Source organism: Dermacentor albipictus, chromosome 5 (assembly GCF_038994185.2).
Source record: "Dermacentor albipictus isolate Rhodes 1998 colony chromosome 5, USDA_Dalb.pri_finalv2, whole genome shotgun sequence".
NCBI classification, from domain to species: domain Eukaryota; kingdom Metazoa; phylum Arthropoda; class Arachnida; order Ixodida; family Ixodidae; genus Dermacentor; species Dermacentor albipictus.
Window position 1 is genome coordinate 110440119 of NC_091825.1, and position 21050 is coordinate 110461168.

Sequence of the window (21050 nt, forward strand, 5' to 3'; positions counted from 1 at the left end):
TGGCTGTATATCTGTCCGCACCAGAACAATGAGGTGGCCACTTAGCGCCTGTAATTGCGGCGAGCTCCGTGCTCCGTACTTCAGTTGTGAGACGAAGTGCCCGGAACAGGTAGGTGCTGGTATGGGTGCTTTCGAATTCCGGTCAGGTTCCCTTATGGCTGGCTCTCATGTTTTAAAATTTATGAGATAACGGTTGCCACGAAAATTTAACCTTTTTCACTTGTTCCGTCACAGAGTGGTGCGCGCGAGTTGTCACACGCAATGCAGTTTATGTATGCTGGACAAAATGGGCACGAACACGCCCCCTGTGTTACAGATATTTTTTTTTGTCTCTGACTGTAAGAAAAAACAAGGTGATATGAATTACAGAAATGCGAGGTAAGCTAAAACGAGGGTCGCTGAGACGACAACTTGTTTGAAAAGCCCGCACTTTCTCTTTTTTGAAGTAAAGCTTGATAGATATCGTAGGTCATCGAATCTCATTACGTAGTCACGGGGACACCCGTTTTCCTGTGTCTCACTGCATTCACACTCAATAAAGTCTAATATCGGCTATGTAACCGAAGCCACAACTCTGATCCTGCGACGAAACAGGCTCTCAAGTGGCGCGTATAGGAAGCGTAACGTGATGTAGTAAAGTTTTCCATTCGGAACCTTCAAGGATACCTAGAGGGTAACTTTCTGTCTGTTAACTTGCTTAAAGCTACAAAAATAAGAGCAACGCTATATGAACTAAGGAGTAGATATAAAATTTAGAAGGAGACATTTTAGAACGACTGGTTTGTGTTTAATAAAAACTATCAGATATTCGGTAAGGTTACTAGGAGATTCTTTCAATAGTCTACACTATTACTGCAATATTCTTCATGGTACCGTCGGTCCACCAGTGACTCTAATAGGGCGTCATACTGGCACTTTCTTTAGCGGGCTACTCTTTCCCGGTCAAATTCAAACACACTGGGATAAACATAAATGTCTCGCAATATTGGGCGCGCTTCCCTTTTCAGATGCTTCCTTGATTCCATTTACATAGGATGTACTGCGTATATAACCTCGGTACTATACGGTTCATAACGCAGGTCCACGGAAACTACGAATTTGGCTACGAAGAGAAGCACACGTCGGGCGGCTCCTTCCGCCAGGAGACCGGAGACGCGCACGGCAACAAGTACGGCTCGTACGGCCTCACCGACGCCGACGGACGCGTACGCATCGTCAAGTACGTGGCCGACGAGAACGGCTTCCGCGTCATAGTCAACACCAACGAACCGGGAACCGCGCCCTCGACGCCGGCCGCCGCCTCCATCAACGTCCCACAGGAACCCGTCGTTCCGACACCCGTCGTCAAGGCCGTCGTCCACACCGCTCCAGTGGTGACGGCTGCCGCAGCTCCCGCCGTGGTCGCAGCTCCCGCTCCCGCCGTGGTCTCAGCTCCAGCTCCCGCCGTGGTCGCTGCACCCGCTCCAGCATTTGTCGGAGCTCCCGGACCCGCTGTAGTGACGGCCGCAGCCGCTCCGGCGACCGTGACGACCATCAGGAGGTTTGTGCCAGCCTCCATCTACACGGGAGCCGCAGTCGCGGCGCCTGTTGTGCACACCGCCCCCGCCTTGCCGGCAGTTCCCGTGTTCGGATACCGCCGTGCCGTGGCCGCGGCTCCGGTGCTGACCGCCGCGGCGCCCGCCGTGTCGTACTCGACCGGCTTCGTGCCGTCCCTGCCGTACGCCGCTTCAGCAATCCCACCGCCGCCTGTCCGGAGGGTGATCGTCCGTAAGGTCGTCCCTGCCGGTTACGGGGCCGATTACGGACTGCTGCGCAGTGCGGCGGCGACATACGCTGAGCCAACCGTCGTGGCGGCTCCTGCAGTGTTCGGAGCCAAGCTGCCGGCGGCTGCGCCTGCATACACGTACGGCGGGCCCGCTCCGGTGACGAGCTTCGCAGGCAAGCCTCTGGACTACTACGAGCATCTGGCCAACAAGTTCGGAGCGTCTTACCTGCGGCGTCGCCGATGAGCGAGATGTACGACTCGAATTAGCGTCTATTTGCTGCCTCATTTTTATTTGTCCATGGTTCGCTAGCTCCTGCCTTCATTGTGTCCAGTATTTATGCCCAGCTCCTCATGTCAAGCTATTCGTGTCCAGTGTTGTCCAGCTGACGATGGCTGTGGTCGGACGCCCCTGACGGCTCCGTGGAGGGTGTTTATGACTTTTCACCTGCCCTTTTGTGAGCATTTCTGTGTATGTCTCTGTGCACCCTGAAAGCAAATTCTAGCGCTCATCTACTCTAGACCACGCATTCCTCTGGCACTCGCCATGCTTTATGAGTGTTGAAAATAAATGCGCTCTATTTATGATACATCCTTGTCACCGGTGTTGATTCCTGCTTCAGCTTATTTGTGCAACCTCATCTTCAAGAACTTTCTGACACTTCCGGGCGTAGGACTCATCGATAGCCTTAGTAAGGCAAAATGATTAAACTTAATTTAGTATCAAACCACAGTCACAACGTCCTGATCGTAGCATATACTTTGGAAGACACAATAATGTGCCTCTTCGGGGTGATCGAGTGAAGAATGGTTTTAGTTACCATATCACCCCTAGAGAGGGGACAAGAGAAATTGGGGGCGTGCAGGGTAACACTTTCGTGCACAGACGCGAAGTAAGCCGAACTTTTGTCTTGATTTATATATTAATTGTGGTGCCTACTTCTGCATTTCGGGACACTGATGCTGATACAAATTAACAGACACTGTTGACACTCCTCGGACGTGATGTACTCTTGTACAAGAGACATACTGCATCATGGCGGACATCGTCCATCTCTAGAAGAATCATATGTCCATTGTTTTGGAGGATGACATATTGATAGATTAATAAAGGCTAGCTGTTCGAACGTTATCCCATCACGTTCATATATAATGAGTCAATATGACACGACGGTATATATCGACAGTTTGTCAGTTTACGCGTAACATGCGCTACATGTAGTATGTTTAGTTTAAGGCGAAAGAAAGCCTTTCTAGGCTCATGGTGAAGCTTGTGTCAGGAGACCTGACCGCCGGAGTGTCCACCGAAGCGTGATCATGCCATATGAAGACATATTACAGAATGGAAAATGATTGCTACGGACAATTAGTGAATGATAACCTTATAATAGAGATTGGTAGAGGTTGATAATGACTCGTAATGGCTTATGACTACTAATGACTTGTAATGACTACTAATCGCTACGAAATACCAAAATGTCTAGCGACGGGTTGTAATGACCACAATTGATTAGAAATGACTAAAAATGTTTAGTAATGAGTAGTAATGACTAAAATTTCGACTAATGACTTGTAATGACTACTAATGACTACGATATGACCAATATGTCTAACGACGCCTTGTCATGACCACAATTGATAACAAATGACTAAGAATGCTTACTAGTGAGCACTAATGACTAATAATTACTGAAATGGCTTGTAATGACTAGTAATGACTATGATATTACCAACATGTCTAACGACGGCTTGTAATGACCACAATTGATCACAAATGACTAAAAATGCCTATTAGTGAGTAGTAATGACTAAATGAAAGAAGAGAAACAGAAAAGGCAAAGAGAAAGAGGCGAAAGATGAGAGGAGGAAGAGCAGGCTTTCGCCGTTCACCTGTTAAGAGACATTTTAAGAGAGCCTGTATACTTTTGCACAGTTTCTTCAGATTTTTTGCGACTGAACGTTGCATCCACTTTTATGCATTATTGAGATCTGCTTTAGTGTTATTGAGAAATGAATTTAATGTGTATATCGAAATAAATTTCAGGATAACATCAAGTAGCGCTTTACATCTGCTACCTCTAGTTGGGAAAATTTATACGTCAGTATGCAGCTTGTACGTGGATATAACAAGTGCATAATGAACAGCCAAAGAACGGCCGCACTTCATAGCAACAGGTGTTGGCATATCAAAGCCACCTATTAGCTCCAACACGTACTTTGTAAAAAACGTTTGCATACAATCACTCTGTGAAACGACATCACCACGAGCCAGTATTGAGCCGTACGTTCTGTCCCAAACACGCATATTTTGGAATGTGAGCTCTGATTAATTGAGTTTAACGTCTCAAAGCAACACAGGATGGTGTCCGAGAGAAACAAACTTTGATGATATGCTGGAGATGTTAGCCAGGCTGTTCGGCTGACATGCTAGGCGCCGCAGTGTAGTGCGCCAAATTTTGCCTTCCGTTCGCTCCTGTGACGCGCATTTAAATATGCGTGCGCGATCCTTTTTGAATTCTGCGTCCTTTGGAATGTCGTCTTCACGGCCAGAAATCGAACCCAAAACCAAGCTTAGCAAACCAGCACCGCATCGCTTGGCCACCATGGTGGGCCGACAGTATGGACAAGAGCATCTTTTCCCGGCACAGGCCGCCTTTTGAAGGTGAAGGATCCCATGGGCGAGTGAATAGAGAAATTAAAAGAACATCACGAGAACAGTTGTTCACTTCAGTGTTCGAGTGAACACTGAAGTGAAGTGTCCAATATGAGCTTCAATTATGCTCACTTATGAAACATACGACTGCTCACTCTCGAGCGCTGTATAGCGTTCTCTTGATGCAATTTTCATTCAGCTGGTAAAAAGTGAGTGTTCGGAAAGCAATCGTCGGGTTCACCCAGAGCGCCATGCTCCAACTCAGAGCCCAACTTTAAACGTGGAGCGCTTCCGAGGTACGACAGATTCTTGATCACATGGCTGCACCGAATGCTCTGGGAGCAGCTAGAACATTCCGGTCGGGCAGTTTTTATCTGGTTCCAATCTTGAGAGGGCGCCGCATCGCTGCAAACCAAGTGGGAGCGTGGTAGGCACTTGTACTAGTGGTAGGCACTAGCACTAGCACTAGTAGGTGCAATGTACTCGAACCTACCATAAGACCCTTCCAGCGAGGAGTGGACCTGCGACTCCTCATTAGCAATCACGGACACACAGTGAGGTCGCAACATGTGCAATAACCTTCACCGTTGGAACAGATATTTGCCAATTTTTAATAACTCACCTAATTTCATGCAAATCGGCTGGGCGTCCGGCTGAACAAATATTCACACTTTTAATACGCACATGATCAGGGGAAGTAGAGTTGGCCTGGAGGTAAGGCATCCTCTTAACACGATGTTACCAAATACGCTTCTGCCTGACTCTCTCTTAGTGGCGGCTAACTCAAGCATTTTACTCAGAATATGTGCTCGAAGTCTCTCGTATTAGACATCCGAGAAAATACTTTATTGGAAGCATTGGAGCAGTTACATTTCTGTAAGAATATATATTGGGCACGTCAATGGTGATGAGCGGGCAAAACCAAGCGAGTGGGTACTCCGGCGTTTTCTGAGAAATTGTCATACTTCTGTTTATTGCGCTTATGTGCCTTATAAGGCATCTAACAGTGCTTCAACATGAGTGAACATTAACCTGTGGGTGTGCCCCACTATGTCTTTCCCTCTACTCCTCACCTTCTTGTCTTTTTTTCTTGATTCCAATGCGTAAGGTAGCGAACTACGCCCGACCTTGATTAACATTCCTGCTTTTTCTTCGTATCTATCTATCTATCTATCTATCTATCTATCTATCTATCTATCTATCTATCTATCTATCTATCTATCTATCTATCTATCTATCTATCTATCTATCTATCTATCTATCTATCTATCTATCTATCTATCTATCTATCTATCTATCTATCTATCTATCTATCTATCTATCTATCTATCTATCTATCTATCTATCTATCTATCTATCTATCTATCTATCTATCTATCTATCTATCTATCTATCTATCTATCTATCTATCTATCTATCTATCTATCTATCTATCTATCTATCTATCTATCTATCTATCTATCTATCTATCTATCTATCTATCTATCTATCTATCTATCTATCTATCTATCTATCTATCTTCAAGAAATATTTTACGTATCCAAGCACGGATTGACAGAGATTAGAAGGCAGAAATGTTATAGCTGTGATGGAGAAATCTGATGCTCGTGAGTATTTCGGGGCGTCGTAGAAAAATGATGAAATTCGTACTGTTTATAAAGTGTTCTTCTCGACGCTTATCTGGTGTACCAGTACGCTTGCTTGTTTATTGCGCTATTCTGGGCGTGCGAACTGCTGGTGGGACTGCGGGTTTATTTTTGGAACATTTCTTTGTAATGGGGACACTGAAAAATATACGATCGAAATAGTTAAGTGTTATTTTGTGTTGCAGCAACGAAAGGCAGACCGAGATGAATGCAGATACAACACTTTAACGCCGACAGATGTGTGCGGAGTTGCATTAACCTTCTTGCTATAAAGCTATATTTTAAACCCTTCGCATTGTATAGATGCGTCTAGCATTTCGTACGAGAAGGTTCGGATAATGCGAGCTTTTGGTGAATAAAACATGGTTCGCGGTGGCACGAGACCTACCAGTAATCCATTAACGTCAAACAATCGACTAGCATGTTATTGATTTACAGGCGGGAATAGCACTACAGACAAGGACAAAGTGAAGTCACATAAAACAATGACACGCAAAGATCTATGTTCGGAGTCTATGGTTCCTTGGGAGCCCATAAGCAGATATCTTCAACACCCATCTTATATTGGCTGAATATTTTAGGCTTGAAGCGCACGTGCGGGGCGTCAAAAAAGAGAGGCAGAGTGACTGACTTAACAGCAAATAAACCCGCAGTGTCACCCGAAACGCGACGCAATAATTGCGATAGCACAGTATTACGCAATCACATGAATAAAAAGTTCTTAGCTCTGTCGGCCGTATAGTTGCAGTAAACATTCGCTTACTAAATAATTAACAAGCATGATGTCGCACATGCAAGATACAACACGAACTGATTTTTTTTGCTCGAAGCTTACGCCTCCCCTTTGCGGAGCCGTCAGCCCGACTGCTGCGTTTACGTATTTTGTTTTATATGTTCCACCTTGTTTTCTCCAAGAAAAGTCAGCATTGAGAATGTGGCGACGAGAATTCAGTAAAGTCTTTCAACGTTGTTAATCTCGCAGACAATGCTTTTGGGACAGCGTAACCGGGACGTGGTTAGAACGTTTCACGGGACCGAGGCTGCGGCGAACGTCATTTACACGCCGCGAATTCCTCGAACCGCGGAACGGTCCTGACGATTCAGGCACGACCGCGGGTTTTCAGCAGCGGTCACCAGCGACCCCCAGATCGAGTCTGGGTCCGGGAATGCCGTTATACCGGCCACCTTGAAGCGTGGCGACGTACGCTCAGCACCCACCTTGATGAAACGATCGGGACCGCCCGAGGCCACGCACTGCGGCGGCTCCGCATAACCAGACAGCTTGCTGGCTGACTTCATAACCCTCATCTCTTGCTCGAGGCGCGCCCGCGGATCGACCACACCTTTTGTCTCCGTCGTCGGCGCGTGCCAAGTCGAAGAGGCCGAACTGATTGTTCCGGCCGGAAAGAGTGCGAAACAAAGGCCAGCGCTCTGCATTCCACGGGCGGCACGCCGGGCTGTGTTGGGGGTCGGCTCGCGGGGGGTTTTGAGGGAAAGAGCGACCACCTTACTTACGCTTTCCGGAGTGCCTTAGGATCAGCACGCCTGGGAAACATGGAAAGGGCTGGAAGTATACAGGGTGATCAGAAACGTCCAAGGCTCATTAACTTATCCTCCTCGGGAGAAGGCAAAGGCAATCCTAAATAGGTTTATTTTGTGGCGATCTTGCTTTTCTGGCTCCTGGGTCACTTCGGTACCGAAGTGAAATTTGGCAACCGACGATGGCCTGACTCGCTGAAAAGGTTATGGCAATGGACAAACGTGTGGAGTTCGCTCATGGGCAAACACAGCGCTTTTTTGGGGGGTGAGCAGCTGAACGCACGCTACAGAAAAGCCTGAACTGCGTAAAGAGAGCGGAAGAGCGACACAAACAAGGAAAAGAAAAAGACCAAAGCAAACACTGCGCTGTTCGATCAACGCCACGAGACACGTGCCCAATTAATCCACGGCGCCCGCGGCACTCCGGAACGCCACATTATAGGGGCGAAGGCGCAGTTACGTGGCGGCCCATCGGCGAGTGTCAGAATTACGCACGCACGCGCGCCACACACATACACTGTTATTCGGCGTGACAGCACCCATTCGGCGGCTGGCCCGGAGTGACCCTGCATGCTTTTAGCGGGCGTTCTCTTTTATTGAAATAACAGCGGTTCCGAGAGCCCTGTCCGGCTGTTTGTTTCTGCGGTTCCCCCTCCTTCTCCGCTGCCATCAAGCTCCGGAATCTAGCTGCGCATAGTTCGAACACATCGGCTGACCCTGTACGAAGTGCTGGGACGTTGGTCGCAAGCAGGGCAACTCCCTTCAAAGTGGCCCCCCTTGCACGCCCCCCTCTCCTTGTACATTGCTTACAGCATGTCGTATTCTCTTTCCTTCTCTCTGTTTCTTTCTCCAGGTTGTCGGTCCTCGTTCTTTTTTGTCTTCCAGGCGGGCGTCTTGAGAGACCGCTTTGCCAATTTTCGCCGAGCACCAACGACTCATTGAAACGTCCGCGAGAAGGTTGCTGCGATCAGCGAGCGCGGCGGCAACAATACGTCGTCGTCGCAGAGACGATTATAATGCGCCAGTCACGTGGCCATGCTCGCGCACACCACCTGCCTCACCCCCCCCCTTACCCCCTTCCCTCCTGTGTGGCTGGAGAAAACAATTGGAGCACCCACCAGGGCGAGGTGTATATAAATGCGCCAGTGGTGCTCTGCTCGGTCATCACGGGATCAGCTGCAGAGCATTGCGGATACCGGACTCACTATGAAGGTAAGTCGACACCGAGGCTTGTGTTTGACCAGAACGGCGAACGCCTCTTCCAATGCTTTACGATGTCGAACAGACTCATCACAGACTGTAGCTATAGTGGTGAAGAACACAACTAGCAAAGAGCATTCTACCACTTCATGGGTAATGTCCAGATGATAAGGATTTGCCCTGTTTCGCCAGCCTCCCGCGCTGTCCCCATCCTTCCTGAATCATTCATAGTGCGGCCTACCTGAGCAGCGTACTCATGCAGAACAGAGTTTGGCAGCCGACACCATAACGCTTCCCTTCCGTGGGACCGTCAGGAAGGAACTGCAATAACAGTTGCCTATTAGGCAGCTAAATGCGATATCAATGGTCGCCAGAAGAAAGCTAAAGTAACATTTAGTATTCTTTTAGTAGAAGTAGCGTATATTGTCTTCCGATAGGCAGTCTCCAAGAGGCCAGTGGTCACAGTGAAAACGAGAAAACAAATAATATTCTGTCCGAACGTACGAATCTTATAGGAAGCCAAACTGCATTCATGTACATGGCGAGTTCTATAATATGCGTCTCTTCTATTTATACGGCCTTCGACAGTACATATTTCTTACCTGCGGCTCAAAACGTTATATACGGCAAATGCATCTGCGCGTTTCACCGTAACAGTGATGCAATGAAAACGGCTACAGACACCAGCCATTGACCAGAAATTTAAAAACTAAGACCGCACCAGCGGTGATAGAGATTTAGCTGTAAACCTGAAGATGCCAATGGGCTTTAAAGCTTGGAGGTTACACGATTCTTTCTCGTTCCAAATTTATTTCACGGGGCAACACTCACATCAAAAGAAGATATAGGACATGAAATATCCAGCTTATCAAATGATCCCGTCATCAAAGGCACGCTGATCTATAAGTGAGATCCCACGCGGAAGTGTGAATATATCATTGGCATTTGTCGAGATCCAAAGTGCTCAAACAATTTGTTTTTCCAGCATTAGCGCTCTCAGCGAGAGTCTTCAGGAGAGAGAGTCTACAGAGATGAGTGGCCGACTCATTGTCAGCGAGTGTTAACAGTCGTCATTATATGTAGGTAAAAGTATCCAGAGACCAATGGTTTGCATGTAGATGCATCACTTTGCAAAAAAATTTGGGAAAATGGTCACTTTGTATATGTCGAAGTGTATTGCAATCTATATGAATAATTTCTCCGGAACGATTGAAATCAAGCACCCACTTCATATATACGAAATCAACTGACAGCAATGATCAAGTTTTTGGAACAGCCCCTAATAAATGCAGGTGATGGGAATCTTGCTAAGAAGGACCTTGCTGTAGTTGTGATGGCCATGGCTGTAAGTTTCTGTTTCGCTGACAAACGCGAAGAAATCAAATCTCCAGAAACATGCCTTGCATGCGCAGAAGGATGGAACAGAACTCAGACACTGATTCCAACCAACACACTCATAGAGCGTTCGCACAAGTTTAGGGTACCTGAAAACTCTTGGGTGGACTCACTTCTGCCAAGACACTGTAGTACACGTTGAAGCTATGGTATAATGTGGTGTATGTGACGACGTTACGTAATACCCATCGCAATAGGTGACGGTGACAAAATGCCTCAGGGAAAACATCCCCGAAGTGTCACAAAAAATAGCATATTTGTTTGTGCCCGTACTTCTGCAATCGAAGAGGATCGGTCATCAAGCCTTTTTTCTTAGCTGCTTCTTTTGGTTTCCTGCTGGCAGGTCATCATCCTTCTCGCCGCTCTTGCGGTTGTCAATGCCGGATTTGTTGGCCACGCCGGATATGGTCACGGGTACGGCCATGGCTACGGCCACGGTGTTGTCGCCAAGGTCGCCGAGACTGGACACTCCTCTCAGCACCGGTCTCAGGATGTGAGTGGCGTGAATTCACTATGATACTGCTTGATCTAGCTGTCCGTCAGACCCTTAGACTATCGAAAGACGTTACACACCTCGCTATAACGGAAGTTTGGCATCTTCTTTGCCTCGAGACACGCACAAAAAAGTTCATACAAACCAACGAAATCGGGGTTAGACGTACCTGCAGATAAAGCTACTTCCCAAAATTGTTTCTACAACACTAGCCACGAACCAGAATGCAATCTGAAACAAAAGTAACGCGAAACTCGCATTGAAAACACAAACACAATCAGCAGAATCACTGACAAACAAGTTATCTCCAAACTCTCTAAGAAATTTAGAGATCCCGCTGTGCACATGGGATAGACAGAAAGACAATGGTCGTGTGCAACACGCTGGCCGGGCTTTAGCGCAGGACAAGCGCACCCTAAATAGCGATAGAGAGTGATGTCAATGGATAGTTCGGTCCCTTCAAAAAAAAAATCTGTTCCTAGACAGTTGATCACTGCTGTGATTCTGACGATTTTGCAATCGCAGCTTGCCGGCAACTACAATTTCGGCTACAAGGAGGGCCACACCAGCGGCGGCTCCTTCCGCCAGGAAGCCGGTGACGCATGGGGCAACAAGGTCGGTTCCTACGGTCTGACCGACGCTGATGGCCGCGTCCGCGTTGTCAAGTACGTTGCTGACGGCCACGGCTTCCGCGCCCACATCTCTACCAACGAGCCCGGAACTGCCGCATCCCACCCTGCTGCCGCTGCCTACAACGCCCGCCACGCCGTTCCCGCTGCCGGCTACGGGGTCGCCGCCCCTGTAGCTAAGGTCGCTGTCGCTGCCGCTGTTCCCGTGGCTACCTACGCCCACGCTCCCTACGGATACGGAGGCTACGGAGGTTACGGAGGTCACGGAGGTTATGGAGGTTACGGAGCCTACGGAGGTTACGGAGGCTACGGAGGTCACGGAGGCTACTACGGACACGGCCACGGAGGATACGGCTACGGCCATGGCGTCTTCCACGGAGCCCATGGTCACGGCCACTATGGTTACCATGGTTAAGCCTCGCATCGCCTGTATAGAGTGGTATAGTTTCCCAAGGACTGTCCTAAACTGAGACCTCGTGCGCCTCTGTGCATCTCCCTCTCTTTGTCCTTCGTCTCTCATATCCCTTTGTGTGTCGTCCAGCCCCTACTGTGATTCTTTCTTCTGTGTTTGTGCTCGCCGCAATGCAGGTGTTTCGTTTTGCTATTCCCCAAACTGAGTGTGATTTTCCTCCTTCGCTCTGTCGCTGTTTTGTATGCCTGCGCTTTTAATTTATTTCCTCCCTCCATGTCTCCTCTGCAGCTTTTCGTCCAGTGCGTGTCCTAGTACAAAAGCTGCTCGAGTGTTTGTCGTTCAATAAACGTTGTCTCTTTTGTTGACTGAAACATCCACTCTCTTTCCATATGACGAAGACACAACATATCACGGTTCCGCAACAGCGCAAAGGTTCACCAACACAAAGCAATCCTCCATGTCAAATGAATCCCCCAGTTCCCCGAAATGACCTGGTTACATGCAGTGTAGTTACGAAATTGTGGAGTGTAACGCCCTATGGCAGCGCGCTGGCTATAAGCGGCTGCCATAGAGGCTCCACGTTGATGTTGATCGCCTGGGTTTCCCTAACATGCACCAGAGCAGGGTACAAGAACGTTTTTGAATTCCGCTACCCCATCGGCATGGCGGCCAGCACTCCCTGGTAGGAATTCTTAAAGCGAACCATCTTATGGGGAAAGGTGGGTATTTTATGATGACCACCGCTGTTGCAACCCGTCAACTAAAAGTTAAGGAATGACATATATGAGAGAAACTTCCATTCTTACGACGTTAATTCTTTGATGAAATTCAGTTATATTTCAGCACTTATTCCCCAATGAATATTCGGCGTTCATTTCAGCTCTGCAATTGTCCAGTTAATATAGTTCGGAGTTAGGTTTTCTTGGGCAGTGAATAGGCATCCCAGTATTTTGGAGAATTGATCAATTCTGCTACCAAGTACCTCCATCTTGCATAACAGTGTGTTACACAGTCAAACGCATCAATGAGCTCGTAATTGTGCATTCCTGTTAGATATAGTTAATGTTTTCCTGCATTTAAAGTGAGCCATCATCCAATTCTAAGCTTAGGTGACGTATTTCACGCGTTAGTGGCATCTCGTAAGCTACGCCTCTGATGCCTTCCACAGTTCTCGTTGAAGTCACGTTCTTTACCGGTGCCTCATGGATATTTGTGGAAAAACATACAAAACCGCGAAGTTACACTGAACAAGTAAGGTAGATCGTTAGCTTAGGTAAGTAGGATTGTCGCTGCTTTAGTTTAACTCTCGCACAGAAATATTGGACATTGCCCCTGCGGGCATTGTGCAACTTCACCGCAATGCACCAACGTAACTCAATGGGCAACAATTATTACAATTATATTTGAAAAGACCCTCCAAATTTCCCCAGCATTCAAGTAGCAACGTCGAGAGGTTACGCCCTTCTAATAAGATGCGTATTTACAGCACTTATTCATAATGTTCCTGCTTCGTTAGAAGAGTTTTTTTCTTGAACGAAATTCGACTATCAACAAAGGGAGAAGGGGACATCCACCCAATCGTATCAATTGCTACAAAGGAAACCATACACGTTGCTTGAAAGAAAAGCCTCGTAGTTGAAGAAAAATTCGTCCTGGTGTGGCACTCAAACCCGGGACCATCACCTTTCCGGGGCACCCGCTCTACCACCTGAGCTAACCAGGCGGATAGCAGATGGCAGGGCGAAGTCGAACCCATCAACAAGTTGCAACAACTTGTTGCCCCACCAACAGGTCGCCTTTGCTTCTAGTTTACGGATTCGACTTTTTTAAAGGGTATTAATTGTAGCCACGGTGATAGTGGTGGCTACATGCAGGCTTAGGCTGGCGATTTAAGTTGGTAATTGCAACGTCTACTGCATGTCACCATGGCATGTTACCAAACATACCACAAAGAATGGCAACTGATGAATACAAGATGGAGACTACACACGTAGCTGGGGTCTTTGTATCATTTACTGTAAACACGCACGTGGAAGAATTCACTTATACAGGCTCTGTGTAAGCGCTCGCCTGCCTGGTGGTTATGTTGCAATAGAGTTTACCATCGCCGTCAAATCCAGTAGTTTTAACTCCAGCACCATGATTTCATGAACACATAGATGCGTTCCCCTACGCGTCTGAAAGCAAACACTCATGCAAGCAAAACAAACCTTGAGGCCGTGAGATCCCCTACAATTATAAACTCCTTGCCGTCTGGGAAGACTAACTTCTGCACGAAGTAATGGAAAAATACTTTTAAGCTTCTTCATATAAGATAAGTGATGCCTTTTGGACCCTTGTGCGACGTTCGAAACATCGAAACATCAAAATTACTGGTCGACACAGAGATGAAAAAACGTGCACCTCGTTCTGAAAGCCAGAGGTGGCGGGCTTGCTGATCCTATTATTACCCAAGTATAGAGAGATAGAAACATATGAAGGACCAGGGGATAATAAGAAAACAGTCTTGTTTGCATGGAGGGGAGGGAAAAAATATTCAGAGGTATAGAAATTGAGAAAGGCAAGCAGAAAAACTGAGATAGGGAACACAAAATTCTCAGGCGGTGCACAACACTATCACGATGTACGTCGCAGGCACGCAAATCACAGCGGGTGATCTAGCGCTCTACAGCTGTTTCTTTAGCGTGTGCGTCTGTTGTGACGACTGCCCACATATCTGTTGCTCTGACAGTGGCAGTCTCTATAGCGCGATATGTCTTTCCGCCCAGAAAAGAAATGTGGCCTGTGATTTGACTATGATATCTCAACCTAAGTGAATTAATGTGGGTGGAGTTCTTGAGCCAGCGACCACAAATTTCACTGGGACACTTACTGCATACGTAGACACTAAGGTGTCTCGATGTGATGAGAAATGTTAAAGAAGTACGTTCGTTGTTAGTGAATTCTGACCGTTGAGGACTGTCGTTTTCCGTCGCAGTCAGCGACAAGACACCATACACGGCCGGTGCAGCGCTAATATTATGCAGCTGCAAGTACCGGTCATTATACCTGTCTGTACAGGTCATACTCATCTTGACGATTGGTTTTAGCACTTCTGGTTCTTGTCTCATCAAAGCGAAAGGGGCTTATGCGAACAACCGATGTTATAAAGCTAGAATGGCAGATTTGGTTTTGAAGAACCCCACCTACGAAAAATCAGTACAAGTTAGTCTCGCATCGATGTTACATAATATGCGTGACAGCAGCGGCACAAACCAGGCAAAGGCAGCACAAAGCTTAAATCCAACTGAGCAAACTGGCCAGCGCCGAGCGCCTGCTATGAACTACTGATTCTCTGTTATTATTTTCAGTTACTGGTGCATTCGGGATGCATAAAAAACGCGAACAGGTAATAAAGTGTGTGGCTGACAGAAAACAATTAACATCGTTCTCTTTTCGGCGTCCAGCATAAACGTTCTTTTGAGTAAGCCGTGTAGTATAACAAGCAAGCACGGATATAGGGCGTCCTAGCTAATGTTATCCAAGCTATTGAACAAAAAAGCAAAAAATTAAAGGACAAAAACAGTGCAAGATACGATATGAAGAGCTACGGTGTTCGGTTGTCGCACCTTTCGCGACCAAGCAATGTAGGTTTTATATCTTTCATCGTGTTTTTTGTGTTCTTGTTGTTGTCGTTGAACAGTTTGGCTAACGTTAGCTTGGACACACGGTATAGAGCGTTACATAATGGACATTCGCGTTTCACTCCACTCCTCTGCACTTGGGAGAAGGTGCAGCTTTCCTCTAGGTCAATAGAGGTGGCGTATTCCACATACTCCAGGTGAGTACTTATTGTGGAGCGCAAAAAAACGATTGAGATGTAAAATGACTTCTGGCGGTCATTCATTCTTCGGACGTTTACCTTTACGCGACTACGTGCCGCAAACTATTTGGTGCAACTTCCATGCAGAGCTGTCACTTCGTCGCGACGAAGCTTGACATTTGGGAAGGAAAGAACCACAACGCGAACCAACCCGCAAGTGAATTCGGCACCTGAAAGGGCCATTGTGCGATCGGCCCGAAAACCAGCAGGCCGCCTGATTACAGTGGTCGACGCTAAGAACAGAGCCCAGCGAAGACATGGGCCGTGTGAAAGCGGCACATTCCTACAACTTACAGCGGTGCGCATCGAAAAGACAGCAAAACGACAAAACAAAAAAGAATAAACGAAAGACGCCGACTTCTCGATGCGGGGCAACACGCTTTGCGGTCGCTGCTGGCAACATAAACAAACTAGGACGCCACGCGTCAAGTGAGGCCCATTTATTCACCGTATTTTCAAGCTTGAATGTCGAGTGAGAAAGTTTGCTACATGTTTGCTTTTCATGCCGTCCCATTTTCCCTGCAGTTCAGAGACTCAGAACAGGGGGGGGGGGGGGGTTAAATGTATGCGTTCCTGAAAAGCACGAGCAGTGAAAATTGCTTTCGAAGGGAACGTCCTAGATAAAACCTAGTGTTCAGCCAATTGTATCAGCTTAAGTTTGTCTTAATATGCGTGGTATATAGGCTTAGTAATCAATACGCACGTAACTCTTCACATTTGGCACTTGTTCACTATTAATTGCAAAATAGATTAAAGTTACCCTGGACTGAACAATAATAATGTGTTCTTTCTAAAACAGAGAGCCGGGTAACCACTGGCTGGAGTGAGGCAAATTTGACGGAGCTTGACTATTCCTGCGAAATATGGCGCATGCCGAGAGAAGGGTGCGAAATGTCCTTTCCCCTCTTGGCTATTTCCTTGCTGCGTAAGCAAGCGTATGAATATTTCGAGAGTCTGTCACAACTCTGATTGCGGATTCAAGTTCAGAGTCCCATCCATGGTGCTAGCGAATGGTGCCACAATAACACACCGGCCTGGTTATTTAAAACGGGGCGAATCAATTCTCCGAACTGTACGACATGCAACGAGACAGGAGACATTGAGCGCTTTTTGTGGTCCTGCCAGCAATTCCAAGATGAAAGAGACACTCTCCTGAAGAATCTGCAAAACAAGGACCTTCCGCATGCGCGCCTGCAACACCTTATATTTCCCGAGGGATCAGTTATAGCCCGCAAAGAAACTTCACGTCTCCTCATCGAATTCTTAAGAGAGACGAATTTCATGGACATATGGTGAAACCCTTCAGCGGTATTGTGCGAGACGCTCGGGCGGAGCAATTGCCGGCCTTGATCGCCAGGCTAAACCCGCCTGTTGCTACAATTCACCACCACCACCACCACAGGAGTCGTCTATGGCATTGACAATGAAATACCTAACGGAGGCCTCCCCGTTCTCGTAAAACCAGCAAGTGAACACAACGTCATCCTGCACGTTGGTCGCCACGTTGGTCGCCTCGGTAACAAACGTTGTCTGAGGATAATGTTCAAAGTTGACTGTCTTCCTACCTAAACGAAGGTTGGCGACTTTCGCCACCAGGTTCGACAATTTATTCCAAGACCAATGCAATGCTTCAATTGTCAGAAGATTAGCCATGTGAAAGGTGTTTGCAGAAATTCCGCAGTGTGCCCTCGACGCGCTGAACCACACTCAGCAGACAACCGCAGTGCAACCACGTTGAAGTGTCCTAACGTGCTAACCTAACTTGCTCAGTGGCTATGGTGGTCAACACCATATATATATATATATATATATATATATATATATATATATATATATATATATATATATATATATATATATATATATATATATATATATATATATATATATATATATATGTCTGTGTGTGTGTGTGTGTGTGTTAACCGCCGTAAATATTGGGCCAATAGTTATTAATGAGCACTCTTCTAATGCGCCAGGGAGCGAAAGTTAGCGCGAGTCAAGCGGACTGCGGGAGCCGAATGGCGGCTCGTACGTGTGTCAAACGAGGTCTCCGAGGACGAACAACGGCGACGACGGAACGATCCAGGAAGCAAAACAAGTGCCGGGCTCACGAACTCTCACGGGCAGAAGAAATTGACCCGCCGGCAGCCATTATGCGCGGCGCTCATCAATCAACCTTCACGGTCACGTCGACGGGCCACGCCACCGCTCGGTGGCTACGTCGCTCTCGACTCCGCTCCCTGCTTTCCGGTCTTCTTGACGACCCGCGAGCCAAAGGGGCCGGCTTCGGTGTGCCAGTTATCGCCGCTCGCGTGCGCGCCTTCGAACGTGACCCAGGCGAGAAGTGCGGCGTGCCGCATTTGCCGGTGCAGTGTGGGTGGTGGGATGCATGGGACAGCGCCAGTGGCCACGCCACACGATGCAAGGGTGCTGAAGTAAAAGTCAGCGCTTCTGCACTGGCAGTAGGGCTGCGTGCACTTGTGTCTTAGCGCGTGCTTCCTAGTAAATCTACACCTGTCTGAGACGACATACCGCCGTCATAATCACAGTTTCGGAAAGCGAAAAGACTTTGTGAGATATAACGTATATGTATTTTACAATGTCACTCCCGTTTCTCAAGCTGTTCAACTTCATAAGTTTGACAGCAGTATGCACCAATGGCAGGTGTAGAGATATTACGAGGCGTGAAGTAATATTCGGCGTTCGTGTTGTCCACTTCTCTACTCTTGTGTCCTGCCTGCACGCCTCACCTCTTGTTTGCATAATGAATCCTTACCAACTAGCTCAGCTTTCTGTCGTTCTAAGCTTCATTTCTAGTACTCTGAGCCCTTTTCCATGTTCCCCTATACTTATCTGCACACGGTGTTCGTGTTGTCCACTTCCCTGCTCTTGTGTCCTAGGATGCCACAAAAATGAAGTAGACAAACGCCTGTATTCTTCAAGACTTGCATGGTTAGCAAGAGATATCACGCTTGTCCTTCTTGACAAATGCCTTTCAATAAGCAAACACAATCTGCTAAAAGAAGAATGAAAGAGAAAAAAAAGGTTAGAAATATCGCAATTTAGTGCATATTTTAAACGTCGATACTTTAAGGCGCGTTGGAGAATAATCTTTCTCTGTTTCTCCCAGAGAAATATGATAGCAGAAAACCCGCCGGCCTTACCATTTTAATTGAAGCCTGAAGTGTAGAACGCTTTTTCGAACTTCTGAGTCTCTCGCTAAGTTCTAGCTTAAAGGTAACCGTATTTATTGGAAAACCATCTCACAATCTTAATAGAGCGCAGGCGTTCTTCTCGCTTCCTGTATGCACGCAAATTAAAACAAACAGGACGCTGTAGGTGTAGTGTAGAAAGGGAATGACAGGAAGGTCGCGCTCAATCTGAAGAAAGCTACTACACTTCATCAATTATCTCTGAACATTCAGTGCACTTATTTATCCGGTATTCCCCACCTCTTCTCTGGCAACGCTTTTACAGACATCCTCAACACTGTCTACACGGATCACATGTACAACAGCTCCTCGCACAGCGAGGATATAAGGCGTCGAATGCGGTGTGGGCAGGAACCTGTTCTCAAAGTGCATCGCTGCTGAGGCAATAATAGTTCGGACGTACAAAAGGGGGAGCCCGCCTTTCAGGGGCCAAGAGTTTCGAATTCCGGTCTCAAGGTGACGAGCGTGAGAGGGTGATGGAGTGCTTCGCCGATTCAAACGTCTGTGGGTCGGCGCAGTCCACGTCTCCGTCACCTGTCCACACAATCGGCTCGCGCAATTTTAGAAATCGGTGCTAAGGTGCCTTAGGTAACAGCTTTTCATAGCCGTTGCGACAATATTTCTGATAGGAGGCAAGAACAACCTAACCTGTGCACAGACTTTGCCGCGAGAGTGACTCGAATGCTCTGTATGCTTTTATGAGCGCTGAAATATTCGAAATCGTTCGCATTCCGATATCTTTTAGAGCTCCCTTCGTGGGTCGCTAGACTGTGTTCAAGAATCAAGGTTATAGATGTGACGTCTCGAAATTGTACAGTGGTTTACGAAAAACGCCGTAATGGTGGGCCTGTAATAATGTCGACCACCCGGAGTCTCTTATGTGCGCTTAAATCTAAGTCCTTGCATTCCGACGCCACTGGAATGCGGCTGTCGCAGCCGATAATGAGACACGCGGCCTCAGACTGGACAGCAGAACTCCACAGACATTGAACTAGTGCGGCGGGTCGCTGGGCTAGGTCGTGGAATTTCGGCTTCCTGCGCCTGTGTCCCAATGTTGTTCTAAAATGAGGCTGGTACTCTAATACTTATGTGATGTTTCCGTGTCAAGAGTTCCGATGAGAAGGCGCGTCTGAGGTGTCGGTTAACGAAGCCTAAGACAACCGCAAGGACTCTTGAACGCAAACCCCCGCAGAACGACCTACGGAGGCCGCGGCAGCAAGATATTGACCTCGCCCGGTAATAGCTGTCAAGAGCCTATTGCACGGCGACCTTTACGTGACCTTCAGGTGAAATAAAGAAAGGGCGCCGTTTCTTATACGGCCTCTTATAGCTGGCAATTTACGTCACTGGTGCTTGCGAAACGGCAGCACAATGAGGTTACAGTGAGGCCTGTCCAGTAACGGTATTAGAATATCCAAAACAATTGGGATAGACTACAATTGAAACCATGGTAACGCTAAAGATTTGGACAGACGGCGTCAGAAAAATGATCCGTACATATCTGACGAGTTAAAACGGGATAATTACACCAGAAGAGTAAACGTCCCTTGTCTCCCGAACAGCAGCTGAGGCAATCAGTACTCGGATAGCACAAGAAGTGATAAATCTACTTGGATATGGGCAGTATAGTGTTATTTTCTTTTCTGCGCCGGCTTTTATACAGGGTGCCCCAACTATCATGCACCAAGATTTAAAAATATTCGAATGCCACGTAGCTGGCCAGAACCAAAGTAATGTTACTTGCCGTCGCTTGAAGATACACAAATTATTATTTTTTTGCATTCCGTAAAAAACCTCATTCGTCTTAAATAATTAATGAACTACCCAAATATTGTAGTTAGATGAAAAGTGTCAATAAGAAAATTGTATCGCAACATAAAAAACTTCTGATACAGCTTCCTGTTGCTGAATACGCGCTACATAAAGTTTTTTTTCCGAGCGCGAAAGAAGCCCGCGAATACGTGCAAAATGCCTCGGGCGGCCAGTCGATCAATGGCCCGTTGAGCGAAAAAGCAGGCGGCGTCTGTAACCCGCCGTGGTTGCTCAGTGGCTATGGTGTAGGCTGCTGAGCACAAGGTCGCGGGATCGAATCCCGGCCACGGCGGCCGCATTTCGATGGGGGCGAAATGCGAAAACACCCGTGTATTTAGATTTAGGTGCACGTTAAAGAACTCCAGGTGGTCGAAATTTCCGGAGTTCTCCACTACGGCGTGCCTATAATAAGAAAGTGGTTTTGGCATGCTA

The 21050-nt window shown here is 47.3% G+C and overlaps 2 protein-coding genes across 2 annotated transcripts in view; both read left to right on the top strand.

Moving 5' to 3' along the window:
* The window catches only part of LOC135920210 (fibroin heavy chain-like), a 54959-nt gene extending 52607 nt beyond the window's left edge, over positions 1-2352 (top strand). Inside the window, exon 12 of the mRNA XM_070539443.1 lies at positions 1080-2352. Coding sequence (XP_070395544.1) covers positions 1080-2009 — 930 coding nt within the window. The 3' untranslated portion in view covers positions 2010-2352. The remainder of the gene's footprint in view (positions 1-1079) is intronic.
* A 6393-nt stretch (positions 2353-8745) lies between these two features.
* LOC139060032 (cuticle protein 14-like) lies at positions 8746-12100 on the top strand. Its single transcript, XM_070538747.1, has 3 exons — positions 8746-8812; positions 10539-10688; positions 11214-12100. The coding sequence occupies exons 1-3, from the start codon at positions 8807-8809 to the stop codon at positions 11730-11732; spliced, it is 675 nt and encodes a 224-aa protein (XP_070394848.1). The 5' UTR covers positions 8746-8806; the 3' UTR covers positions 11733-12100.
* The last annotated feature ends 8950 nt before the right edge of the window (positions 12101-21050 follow it).